A 13634-nucleotide genomic window follows, 5' to 3' on the forward strand; every position below is an offset into this window, starting at 1 on the left:
AGGGAGCAGTACAAGTGCGACAGCTCAAAACGAACACTCTGTGGACACTGAGTTTTGTGTCCAGCCCACCGCTTGGCACTGCCCTTGCCAGGAGACGACGGGAGGTGGCCCTGCCACAATACACCCCCCTGTTAATTCGCAGAGGTGGTTTGAAGATGACGAGAAAGCGTCCCCAGCATCCCATCCAAACCAGCGCTTGCATCCCAGACCTCACTAGGGTTATTGCAGTGTTGAAACTCAAAGCCCAGCTTCACCGCCAAGACTGCTGCCTAGGCAGGTGTCTTCAAGGAGCTTATGAGTTGCCTTACTCAGTAGTAGACCTCATGGGGTGTCTGTGTATGCGCCTTGGTTTTTGGGTGGCTGCAAGCTTTCTGTGGGCTCTCTTTGCTCTCTGAACGGTATTTGTTGGAGGCTCCAAAAAATACGAAAGATTTTTTTTTGCTGGGCAGCCACAGCAGTAAAGCCTTGAGAAGCATCAGCTGCTGAAGGTAAGAGGTGTCTTTTTTCCCCTAGAGCTGTGTCAGTGCCTGATGCAGAGGGTTTCTGCTGGTGCTTGCTCTGAGCATCAAGGGAATAGCTGGGAAGGCGAATGCAGACTGGAGAAAAAACCCACATCATGTTTGATCATTTAGAGTTCAAGGTTGTTTGGGTCATTGCCTGTTGTTCAAGGCTCAGGGTCCCGAGTGCATCAGATGATAGTTATTTGACCTGGGATTTGCGATTTGTGCCTTTTGTCTGGGGAGAGGTTAACAATAACCCAGCTCTGCAGACCTACCTAGTTGCTTTTGTTTTAAAATACCTTTGGGGAAAAAAAAAAAAAAACAAAAACCTATTTGCAAAGTTCTCTGGTCACACTAAAGCAGACTTGGTGGTGTTGCATGGGAAGTCGGTGATGTGGCATCAAGCTTGTAGAGGTGTTTAATGTTAATCAAAGGCTGAAGAGCGATAATGACTAGAACCGTCTTCTGACATCTGCATCTTTTCTGATGTAGCACCCCAGCAATAAAAGAAGCTGTAATAATTTGATGAGTTGATTTTCACAGCACAGGAAGAGGGCTGTCCAGGAACAGGGGAAGCCAGCGTTGCAGTGCTGCTGCCTATGGTAATGAGCAGCTAGTCATCCAGAGCAGGAAAACATGAATATCCTGACAGGAGAGCATCCACTTGTGCCCTGGAGAGTTCAGATCGTGGGGCTTTGCATGGTAATGATGTGGTCCCGCTCCAGCAGGCGAAGGGAGGAGCGGTACAGGAAGGCACACCCTGTAATTGAAAAGTCACTAAGCCATATGGGACCTGCAGGGATAACAGGATGGAGGCAGTGGTTTGCTTGGTCTCCCCAGGTCTGAGGCAGAACGGAGGATCCCTTTAGTCTCCTGGAGCAGGAAATACAGGGAAACCTCTTCCCCACGCTGCCGTATCGCTCCCAGGAGGCTTTCTCTCCCGGGCACTATTCTCAAGGGCACAATGAAGGTGGGAAGGGATGAGAGTGGGAGAGAGAGAGGAATAAATGAAGGAGCCACGAGGAATTATTTTAAACACCTGTTTTTTCAGGCGGAGACTGCCCTGTTCCAAGCTGCAGGAATGGCTATGTGGAAGGACATGCCTGTTGTTAGGATCTATAGGTACTGCTCCCTTTCACTGGAAATGTCTTGGTTCCCTTGGAGAGCATCATACAGAACCTGACCAGCTGATAGGTATTTAGCTGAATGAGAATATATTAAAACAACCATTTGGTAGCCATAAGACACCATTGGCTTCAGCATGTGAAGTTACTCTAAATGAGATGAGTCTTCAGCCCAGAAATGACAGAGCAGTTGAGATTCACATTTTCCAAAGAGTCTAATTTGTACTGAGGTTGGTGACCAGGGTCTTTGGAGGCTTAGTTTTGCTTATCTAAGGCTGGGTGCTGCTAAATGGAGATTCTTTTAACTAACATACATAGTTTCCTCAGGATTATCAAATCCCAGAATAACACAGGCCAGAGGGACCTCTGGAGATCATTTTGCTCAGAGCAGCAAGAGTAGGCTGGATCTTGAGCAGCACGGCCCTCGAGGCTACCCCCATCCCATCTCCAGCCCTTCCCGGAAGACAAGACTGAACATGAACACCAAATCCTGACCCCACCAAATATTGCAGATGGGATGCTCACTTCTGATTTGCTTAAAGATCTGTAACCCAGCCGAGCCATGCATAAGGCAAGAAAAAACTGCAGCTTATCCTCACTTCTCTGGCAACTGCCTATGTCATCCCCACCTTCGCCCCAGTGACGGGATCCTCTGGGCAGCGCTGGTCCCAAACCCTCTGGGCAAAGCCACCTGCTCTGCGTTTGTCCTACCTGCGAGCTGAGACCGCCATGACAGTCCTCGCCCATCATCACCCATGCCCCAAGGGGCTGCAGTGGGGACACACGTGCCTTGTGCTAGCACAAAGCCACCAGCACTGCTGAGGGGACATGGGTGGCCCCTGCAGTAGCATGGTCTTGCCTCTGAGCCGCGTGCTATAGGGCTAAGGCTTTCCTCTGGAAAACAAGTCTTGTTCAACTGCTTGAGCGTTGTTTGGCTGTGTGACAGCCAGCTGCTCTGCCAGGTGACTGGGAACATTTTGTTGCACGATCTTTTACAATTTCAGGGAGGAGAAGCTTCCTCATAGCTGAGAGTGGCAGCAAGCGAAGACGACGCATGTTACGATGCACCTACAACGGTAGGGTCCATCCACACTGAGGCCTCCATGGCCATTTGCACTGGGTGTAGGTCACTTCTGGCTCCAGCCTTTCGCCAATGAACTGGTGAAGGGGAGCAAAGAAAAATCTTCCAGCTCGCAGCTGCAGAGATCTTCCTGCAGAATTGACTGTGCAAGAAGGGCTGGGTTTTGGGTGTGCTCCCCTTGCGTGGCACCGAGCCCGGTATTGTGAGGGCTCCCTCTGAAGCAACGTGCCAGAAGTGGTGGTGGAGGGACGCCAGCCTGGGGGAGCAGGAGGGTGAAAGTGGGACCTCGGCGATGGGCTGTCTATCAAATGCTGGCACTGATGCAGCAGGACTGGTGGCTGTGTCTGGGTGTAGAGCTGCTGGTGGTGGTAGGTTTGGGTTGGATTTGGGATGGGTTGAACTAAAGCCAGAGGTCAGTCCAGTTAGAAAGGAGCTGCTCTGATTTGCTGGGTGCTGGTTCCTGCATTGGTGACCAATTGCTGCAAGACTTCCAAATTTCCACATGGCATTAAAAGTCAGGACAGAATGGTGTTGGAAACATATTCACAGAAGTGCAAAGTTAGTGTTGTGTGGATGGCTTTTCTATTCCGAAAAAACCTGGCCTGCACAACAGGCTCCCTCTTACCCAGCAAGTCATTTCCTTCTGCAGCCCAAGCGCTTGCCAGAGCTGCTGCCTCCAACAGCATCACACCTCCCTTCCCTGGGTCCTGCGAGAAGCAGAGCAGCTCAGCAGGATGGAGGTGCACAGGCAGCTCAGTGATGTGTGGTGAAATCAGGGCACCTCCAACGAGGTTGCAGAGGTCACACTTTGACCCACCAGCTTTTAGCAATGGTGACCGCTCAGTTGCCGTAACTTTTTGGAACCAAAGGATGCTTTAACAGCTCCCTTGTGTAAATCCTTAAAGATGTGATGGGAAAGTTTTGTTCTTCATGTGACTCCCATTATACAGACTTTGTGCTTGTGGATTTTATTGTGATAGTCCAGAGCTTTCAAATGAACTTCTCAGTTTATTAATTCAGCCGTGTACGTGGGGGCAAGGAGCATCTTACACGCAGCTCAGGGAAGGAGCAGTTAACTGCTGGATAACCCAGCTGCAAACCCAGGAATCCCACCAGTGTCTCCAGACTGTCACTGCAGCTATATTTTACTTTACTCTGTATCCCAAGGCCACCGAAGCCATCAAAAGGCCACCAGGGGCATATTTTGAGTATGGGGATTTCCCTGGCATGGCAAACTCTGTCACCTGCTCCCCAGCCTTTCCCCATCCTCCACCCAGGGAAAATGCGCAGGGGCCCACGGGAGGCTGCAGAGGTGGGGCCGGCGCGTGTTGTTCTCCAGCACTTCGGGACTGGTAGAACAGCTCTTAGAGCATGAATTTACTTGGCACGGGCTGGTTTTGTAATGAAAGAAATAAATAAGTGCCATCCTGCTCTGCTGGGAGGTTGAAGTGTTTCCTTTCTCGTCTTTTTTTTTTAATAATCTGTTTGTACTGAGACCAAACATTGAATACTTTGGACTCAAAAAATAAAAGTTTCAACCAGAACTGTAATTGGGAGGAGGCTAAAATACAAGCACTCCTGTATGTTCATCCATGCTGCTGTGAGACAGATTTTATTTTATTTTATTTTATTTTATTTTATTTTATTTTATTTTATTTTATTTTATTTTATTTTAATTTTCTTATTTTTTTTCCTTTAAAGTACAATTGAAGGAGTGCGTTGGTGCTGCACGCTGCTGACTCATCAGCTCTGGAGACAGGATCGCCCTATGTATATGCTCTATACGCGCACACACCCCACCACCAACGCCCCCCCCCCCCCCCCCCGACACCCAACCAGCTGGGGCACCAAAGCAGGCTGGGAGGGACTGTCCCCATTGGACATGGGGGGGGTAGCTGAAGGATTTGGGGGATGAGGGTAGGGTCTCCCTGGCCATGAGGAGGTCTCTCCCGCCCTGGTGAGCTTCTCACAGGCTGGAAGTGTGCGAGCACCCGAGCCAGCACGGGAGAGGGAGGAGGACAGAGGACTGGAGGCTGGTGGCGGGGGAAGGGCCAGTCCACCTTTTTTGGCAGCACCTTGCAGTTAAATCAGCTTAAACCGATCATGAAACCATAGGGTAGTATTTCTCTCCTCTTTACCGTGGTCTCACTCTTGAAAGCACCAATATGCTGGCTAGTCCGTGTAAGATGAACATGGATGGAGGACAATAAGTTCTTTCTTAGGTCCCATCCAACAGGCATTGGATAATAAGAATTTTTGACTTTTATGTGCTGCACTCAGTTCAAAGCCGCAGACGAAGCCCCGCTCTAGCAATGTGGTATAGGAGCATTTCTACCAATTTCAGTGAGAGCCCTGCAGGCAGACAGCTTGCAGGGACAGGCTTGGGGAGTTTCAGGAAGCTGCAAAATAGAGTAAATAATAATAAGCAGAAATAAAAAAATAAATCAGAAATGCGTTACCTGTTCTGTAGGAACTGCTCTCAGATTTCCTTCAAAAAAAAAAAAAAAAAAGCACCATGTTATTTACATTCCGTTGAATTCACTGAAAAACCCAAACAAACAAGGGTATGGTGTTAGGTAACTCTTTCATTTTTTGATAGGACACAGCTATTTTATAACCTGTTATTCAATGGATGAATTAAAATATTTAATATATTGCTCATACAAGTCTATACATGTAGGATACGTATATTCCCTCAAATGATACACCAAGATAAAGCAACTGTGATTTTTGTGGATAAAGCAGTGTGGAGACGCAAGGCCAGCGACAGATCAGGGTTCCCACATCATCCTGACTCAGTGGGAAGCCGTTGCAGGAGTGGGATGCACGCGTGGTGACACAGCCGTGGCTGCAGCACACCTCTCTGCCTGTGCCGGGGTAGCTGTAGGGTGGTGGAGCTTGGTGTGGGCTGCCTGCCCGAGCGTTCATCTTGTGTCTCGGGAGGGTTTTGCTGTCAGGTTGCTGCTGGAGGTGCTTGAGGATGAGGCTTCGTGTTACAGCTTGAGCTGAATTAACAGCTGCCAACATCAAAAAGAAGTCCTGCTGCAGGCAATGTGCTTCTGCCCCTTGCTTGGTGCTGCCTGTGGTGTCTTCTGATCCCCAGGCAATGCAGTTTGGTTCAGAGGATGGACAAAAGCCCACGGGAAAGAAAACAAATATTTTTTTTTAACTTGGGTTAATATGCCAGCAGCCCCCTGTGTGATCTTGTACATGTGGGCAGAAGGTGGCGGTGAGGGGGAAGCAGGACCTTCCCGTTTCGATGGTGGCAAGCTGCTAGTTCAGCTTCACTGTAGTGTGGAAGCACACCCGTAGATGGCTTGTTTGAAACTATCTGTTTCAGTCGTGGCTATAGGAATCACAGTTACGCCTCGACTTTCTGTGTCAGTGTGCCTGAGTGTACGTAGGCTAAGTTCCTACGTACCTGTCAGTATAGCGATGGGACACCTGGACAAGGCAGAAGATAAAAATCCTCGTCTCACCCCTTGTGCAAATACTCTTACGTATTCCTGCCTGGCTGACTTCACAGGATGATTCTTTAACCATGACTGTCTCGTGCCAGACTGCTCCTCTGTTATACCATTGCACTACTTTGAAGGTGCTATGATGGAGATACTGAAAAGACAGCCGTGTCCATTTACTCCAGAACCCCTGCAGAAGTAGTGTAAAATGCTGCTTCACAGGCCATGTAACTGGGGAAGCTCTGCTGTGGAGGACCTGGCCATTGCACACCGCATAAGAGAGCATTAACAACTGAAACTAATAAACACTTTGCCTGTCTTTGTTAAATCATTAATAGCACTGCAAGATAAGGAGATTCATATGATCAGAGTATTTATTCTATGTTGTGAGAGCCAGTAGCTGTCGTGCCTCTCCCTGCTAAGTATACACAAAACAAGCTCATGCTGCAATGACACTGCCTTATTTTTCTTCCTAGATCCAAGTTCTTTTTCAAGATATCAATAACCATTATTTCTAGCTTCACCCCCTTGTCCATATTTGAAAGCAACTCATTCGCTTACCTTCCTGGCTGCTGGAAAAGAGTTTCTCCATCAGGGAGGTGGTGTGGCCATCCGCTCCAGGCTTATGCTCAGTGTCCTCTGCCTGTCTGCGGCTGGTGGGTCTTTGAAAACAAAACAGAAGTGATAGGAGGGGAGGGAGCAAGGACTGGAGAGTTGGGGAGACGCTGCATAGCAGAGCAAAGCTGTTTTGTTTGTTTTCTATCTTTTCAAGTACACAACAGCCTGTGTAATTCCCTGGCTACAAACTGTAGCTCTTTTTTATCAGATGCCAGTATGTTTGTTGACTGAGCGTCACTAGGATCATTCGTTTGGCCACGCAGTCGCTCCAGCACCTTCCTGACATTCAAAGATGTGATGTAAAGCTGGTGTTTTTTTGAGCAATTAAAGTTTTGTTAAGGAGGACAGACTGGGCATGTGCAGCATACGTAGCAGGCGCCTAGCGCTGCGACAGCCCTGCACAGGGGTGGTCAGGCGGATGCTGGGAGAGGAGGATGTCAGATCCAAAAGGCAGTGCTGATTTTCTGTGATTTTTGCAGTTAAACCCTGTCTCAACACCACTTCCATCACTGAAATCCAAGTTGCAAAGGAGCTACGGGGAGGAAAACACCAGCTATGTGTTATGGAAAATGCAGATGGATTTTTTTTTTTTTTTTTTTTTTTTGGTTTTGCTAGTCTCGGTTTCTTCACTCATCATTAATCTCTGCTATGTAGGCGTGTGGAAAGGCAATCCATTCCCAAGGCAGTGGAACTGGAAATTTGGAGGTTATCTTGTGCTATCTTGGCTCGCCGACTCGCCGTTCGTCCCCCCATTTGCAAATTGCCAAGTGCCTGGTGAAGTCCAAGGGAGCGTTGCCTTCGGCAAGAATGAGTCGAACAGAGAAAATAAACTAAACCTCTCAAGCCAGGCCAACTGGAAACTCTTTTGGGGGATTCTCCTCATTTGGGTGGCTTTTCCTCCTCTGTGCATGTAGTCATGTTTGACTCAAGTAATGTTTTATTTCAGAGTGGCTTTCAGATATGACAGCAGTGTAGTTGTGTGAATGAAAATGTGAACGCTTTTGTGCAGCACCCCATTTGTTAACTGCTACAGTGTGAAATCTCACTCAGCTTTGATAATACAAATAATACATTCCAGGCATAAAAAGACCTTTCTTACTGACAAGAACATAAATAATTAAAGAAAAAGCTCAGATTTTCCCTGCGCCTTTGTCTTCACACTACCAGTTGGAGGATAGCTATGCAAGCAGCTGGGCATCTGTAAAGCGACTAAAAGCAACTCTCCTCATCAGCTTTCCTGAGACATTTTTAAGCTGCAGTAATGCAACTCTCCCATCACACTAAGCTTTATTGGTTTAGCAAAAGAAACTAAGAAACTTCACTGGAGACCAGATTATGCTGGTTGCAAAACCAGAGGGATTCTTCTACTCTTCGACCCCATTATCTCCTTCATAGTGTCTTGATCAGCTTTCTTACACGCAGCCTCAGATTCTGCCGAGACCTGCAAATTGCTTTTTTGCCTGCCAAATTGCCATAACCCTTCTATTTTTATGTTTTAAAAGAGCTTAAACCTCTCCATCCTCTTTGGATGTGTCTTTAAAATTGACCAGTACTGGGAGGATTTCATGTATATCCGAAGGCTTAGAAGATGTTACTTCTACTGAGTTTCTAGTTTTACAGTCAACAGACATAAAAAGCCCAGCGGGGATAAAAGGAACTTAACCAGTTCTGTCTAATGCATATAAATCTACCTAAGAGCTCAAGGCACTGGAAGTACTCAATGTGCTACATTTATCTGAGTCTAAGATACAGAAATGGGTCTTCAGCCCACATGCCACATGTCCCATTTTGATGCCAAGTTAATATGAATTAAGAGACTGAGATGAATAAACAAGGTCAGTCTGGGCTGGGCCAAGTTGAATCAATGTAAAATAATTGTCAGTATTTTCTGTCAGCAACGCTGGTTTATCTTGGCTCGGGATTCTCGGCACTGTAGATTATAAAATGTTTTCAGTGGAACAGTTGGCAGACATTTTATTGATTTTTCATTGTTTTGTGAATGCTGGAAAAATTTCCATTAAGTATACACGCTGCTCATGTGACGAAGCCAAATTGCTTTTTCATACTTTTCTTTCTTCAAGTAAGCTAACGCAGTAATACGTTAGCAATCTAATTTAATCAAGAGGACCTTTGTCTGGAATCAAGAGGCCATAGAGCACACCTTGATGCATCTTGGGTACTTACGGCCTAGTATGAGTTAATTTTGTGTTTTCAAGGTGCTATACGCATGTTGACTAATTAATTTGCTCAACAACCCTTTGAAGTTGGTAACATATTATCTCGGTTTTACAGATGTAGAAATTGAGAGTGCAACTTCGCACAGAGCCATGCATATTTGCCTGCTGTTGCGTTCTCAATGCATGTGAAGCTCCCGTTGCCTTCACCGGGGCTGAGCAACGGCAAAGAACGAGAAGAGAGGCTGCTGCAACTGGGCAGGATTAGCACTGCTGAGCTGCTGGATCCTGCCTCCACGATGAATTTCCTACACACCGCCGCATCCCCGCAGCACGCCTCTTAATAGAGTTACTTTGGAACTGAAAATTGCTAGGACAGATAGAGCAGCTTGTAGGATTATGTACGGACCCATGGCAGACCGTATTTCTCAGCCTATATTCCTGTTATTTTAAGACCAAGTTTGCTTCCTGGTTAAAGAGAACTTTTTGAAAAAAGTCAGTGAATGAACATAAAGAAGTGCCGTAACAGTGATGAATGCTTATTTTGTTTAATTGCATGAAACAATGGAGTAAGAGTAAGAAATCCGTTCAATGTTTTTTTCTTTATGTGACACACAAAAAGGGATGCAGTGGGATGACTCTAATTCTTTCTTTTTACGCTGATTTAATAACCAACATATACAGATATGAAAAACTGTCATGCAGTTTTCTCTTAATGCTTCCTGAGGTTTGATCAGTGATGCCACAGATTCAAAATGTACAAACATGCTCCTGAGCTTAAATAAAAACCCTGCAGAGCAGTAGAAATAGGTGTATTTTTAAGAACATAAGCAACAGCAAAGTTTTATGCTAAAAATCACTGTGATGATATATACTTTTGCCATCTATCCTAATCACTTGTATTAAACTAAGAGATATCCTAATTAAAATAGGAGTTGTTACAGTTTGGGGGATGGGGACAAGGTAGACGGATAAGAAGCTAAAAAAAAAACCCCAACCCAGCTTCACACACATCCTGACACTACCAACAAATGCAAGATATTCAAATCCACCTGCATTATGGTAAGGAAACAGAATGACACACTGATGGGGAGCAAATTACCAATGCCAATGGCAGAAAAGTGAGTGCAGCCATAGCTCCGTGCTGACTCTTACGTGCTGGACTCTGGCACGGTCACAGGCATTCACTAGTTGACTCATCCAGAAATAAATTGTCCCACAGTTCCTTTAATGTGTTGCTGAGCAGATCAGGACATTACCTTGATCCTCTGAACAACAGTATCCATACCTTCTGAGAATCTTTTCCATTTTAGAGGCAGCAAAAGGATGATGCTGATTAAAATGTTTCCATAAACAGATAACAAGAACAATAAGAGAGAAGATAAGAGAGGCTGTAACATATCTGACACTTGGAGGGACAGAATGGCAATGGACAATGGCAAACATAAGCCAGAGATGAGAGCTTTGCCTTGTAAAATTATTCACTGGACTGTGCATCATTGGTGGTATTTAACTGTCCTGTTTATTGTAGAGTGAAAAAAAAAACCCATGCAGCAAAAAATGCCTCTATCCGGAGCATTGTCCTGAAATCTTTATTGCTCATAACTTACTCTGTGTGTGTATGTGCATGGTTTGGAAAGTTGACTACAGTTCTCCACTGACAGAAACATTATTGGTACTTTCAGAAAATGTCACAGAGTTAAGCCGATTTTCTCTGTCTGTAAAACATACCTTAGTCTCAAACTAAGTTCTCTGCTTTCTGAACTTTAACGCAAGAAGAGAAACCAGATTTTGCTTAGAATAAGTTCTCAGAGAAGTAAACCCTTGAGACTATTTTATGAATGATCATTTTTGTTCCAGTCTCTTCTATCCCTTTTCTGTCCCTGTCTAGATCCCAGGCTACGGCTTTCCTTGTTAGGCAGAGCAGCAAAGGAGATGATAATTTGAAGAGTTAATTGAAATGACTTGTTAATCATGCAGCCTGAAAACTAGGCTTCTGTTACACATATGCAGATGTGAGGCACCCTGAAGGGCATCAGTAACAAGGTTTACTAAGTTAAACAGAAACATCTTCTACTAGTATTCACAGGACCCTTGCCCAGGGCTTCTGCCTAGGTGTAGATCATGAGATACACCTCAGCTGTCCCAAAACAAAGGTTCTGTCAAAGTTGAAATACAGGAAAGAAAGAAGTCTGGGTATGTGCTGGAGACAAGCTTCCAGAAACTTGGGTGAGATAGATTTGGGACAGTGTCTGGGTCTGACAGGGATAGTAGTGTTAGAAATGCAGTAACATAGATCAATTGATTTCATTGATTTGGTGGGACTAGCTGGTACAAAGATGTTAAGTCAAGGCAACAAAAGACTTGGGGAAAGAAGAAAGAACAGCCATTGAGTACTCTTGCTGAACATCTGCAAAGTCCCGTCATGGTGTCCTACAGAGACTAGGGGAACCACTGCTACACCGAAGGCAGCAGAGCCTGGGAGTACTGTCACGTACACTTGAATTCATGCGGGCCAAGCGCACACGAGCAGTGCTACTGGCTTTGTGTGACTTGCAATTTACTTGTATGGAGAAGGTTGTAGGGTCTTTATTGCAAGACTAATGACACTGAAGACTGAGGGTCGACTTGCAATGAACAGATTGATCTTAGGTTGGAAGGGAGCTCTGAAGGTCATCTGGCCCAATCCTCTTCTCAAAGCAGATTCAACTGTTAAGTGAGACACAACTTCAAGGCTGCTTTGGCTCACGTCTGCGACCCAGCAGGGACTAGTGATGGCTAACAACAGAAATGAACCATTGGCACTAGCAAACATCTGGAAGGTCTGAAAGAGAGCAGCAGTACATTCCCTCACGTTAAGCTTGGAGCAATTCTGAGTCCAGATCTGAGCTGATTCTTGTCGCATCACCAGAAAGGACTGTATCTGCTGTAGGAAGTTACAGTACGCCAACTTGCAGGGGAACGAAGCAAACAAAAGCTGTAGACTAACCTTGCTCCCCAGACTACAAATCAAGTCCTCAGAGACAATATCTCATGGATTTCAATGGTGCTGAGGAAGTAAATCAACAAGTTGCCTACAGTAATACTTATAAAGCGTGGCTGAAGTGACTTGGTCAAGACAGGAGGCTGTGTTGTGCACGGGGTTAGGGAACAGAGAAGAATAGTAGTAATTCTATTACAAAACCAGAATTTTCTTCTTTTGTTTTTCTTGAGGGGAAAGACTTCAGAAGTAAATAGGAAATTATTCAGGATGTACATTTATATCTCTGGTGAGTAGAATACACAAACACCAAACACTAGCATTAAACAGCATGAGAAATAGAGAAAGTCAATAATGAAACAAAAAATGACCAAGCTAACGAACAATGAAGGGCCTTTACAGCAGGGAGAATATGTCCTGATTATTGATTTTGTAACTGCAGGTAGTGGTTGGAGGCTGGGAAGAAGTGGACAGTGGAAATGTCAGATATGAATTTGTGATGTGGGAAATCGGTTAGAATAATAATGTTCCTGTGCACTTACTAACATGCTCAGCAGCAAGCACTATACAGCTGTGATTTCATAAACTTCACTGTGTTTTAGTAAGGTGGTAGTGATGCCATTTTTCGAGTGAATTCACTGAGGCAGCAGAAAGCAAATACAATTTAATTTTGGGTTCACATGTCAGATCAATTTAAAGAAATTCCCTCAAATGCATAATCATCTACCCATTATAAACTATGTCCTCTGCTGAAGTCTTAGATTAGGCAGCCAAATATCTAGGATAGGATAGGATAGGATAGGACTGTTTCATTTGGAAGAGACCTACAATGATAATCTATTCCAACTGCCTGACTGCTTCAGGGATGACCAAAAGTTAAAGCATGTTATTAACGGCATTGTCCAAATGCCTCTTAAACACTGACAGGTTTGGGGCATTGACCACCTCTCTAAGAGGCCTGTTTCAGTGTTTTGAGCACCCTCTTGGTAAAGAAATGCTTCCTAACATCTAGCCTAAACCTTCCCTGGCACAGCATTGAACCATTCCCATGTGTCTGATGACTGGATCCCAGGGAGAAGAGCTCAGCACATCCCCCTCCACTTCCCCTCCTCAGGAAGCTGTAGAGAGCAATGAGGTCACCCCTCAGCCTCCGTTTCTCCAAACCAGACAAACCCAGAGTCCTTAGCTGCTCCTCACAGGACATTCCTTCTAGCCCTTGTACCAGCTTTGTTGTCCTCCGCTGAACGCATTCAAGGACCTTCACATCCTTCTTAAGTTGTGGGACCCAGAACTGCACACAGTACTCGAGGTGAGGCTGCACCAACGCTGAATACAGCAGGATAATCACTTCTTTTGACTGGCTGGTCATGCTCTGTTTGATGCACCCCAGGATGCAGTTTGCCCTCACTGATGGCTCATACTGAGCCCGCTGCCAGCCAGCACCCCCAGATCCCTTTCTGCAGGGCTGCTCTACAACCACTCCTCTCCCAATTTATACTTGTGCCCAGCATTACTCCGTCCCAGGTGCAGAATCCAGCATTTCGACTTGTTAAATTAATCACAGCCAAATGCTCCAATCTTGGCCAGAGAGATGAAATGCTGCAATGACTGCAAACTGAGAACATTCCTATTTATGTAGAGTCCTAACACTCTAAACCTTCCTTTCTTTACACAAATTTCTTCCAATGAAGAAGTCTGA

At 45.5% G+C, this 13634-nt stretch overlaps 1 protein-coding gene across 4 annotated transcripts in view; it reads right to left on the reverse strand.

The window, feature by feature from the left end:
• WDPCP (WD repeat containing planar cell polarity effector) overlaps positions 1–13634 on the reverse strand; it is a 160307-nt gene that overhangs the window by 2410 nt on the left and 144263 nt on the right. For 2 of the 4 annotated variants that reach the window (XM_075749668.1, XM_075749669.1), the window contains 2 exons: positions 6725–6825; positions 5165–5193 (listed from right to left, as the gene is read on the reverse strand). In XM_075749668.1, coding sequence (XP_075605783.1) covers positions 5165–5193; positions 6725–6825 — 130 coding nt within the window. The other 2 variants (XM_075749670.1, XM_075749667.1) reach the window with 2 other exon arrangements.

The sequence above is a fragment of the Balearica regulorum genome, chromosome 3, assembly GCF_011004875.1.
Source record: "Balearica regulorum gibbericeps isolate bBalReg1 chromosome 3, bBalReg1.pri, whole genome shotgun sequence".
Classification (NCBI taxonomy): Eukaryota; Metazoa; Chordata; class Aves; order Gruiformes; family Gruidae; genus Balearica; species Balearica regulorum.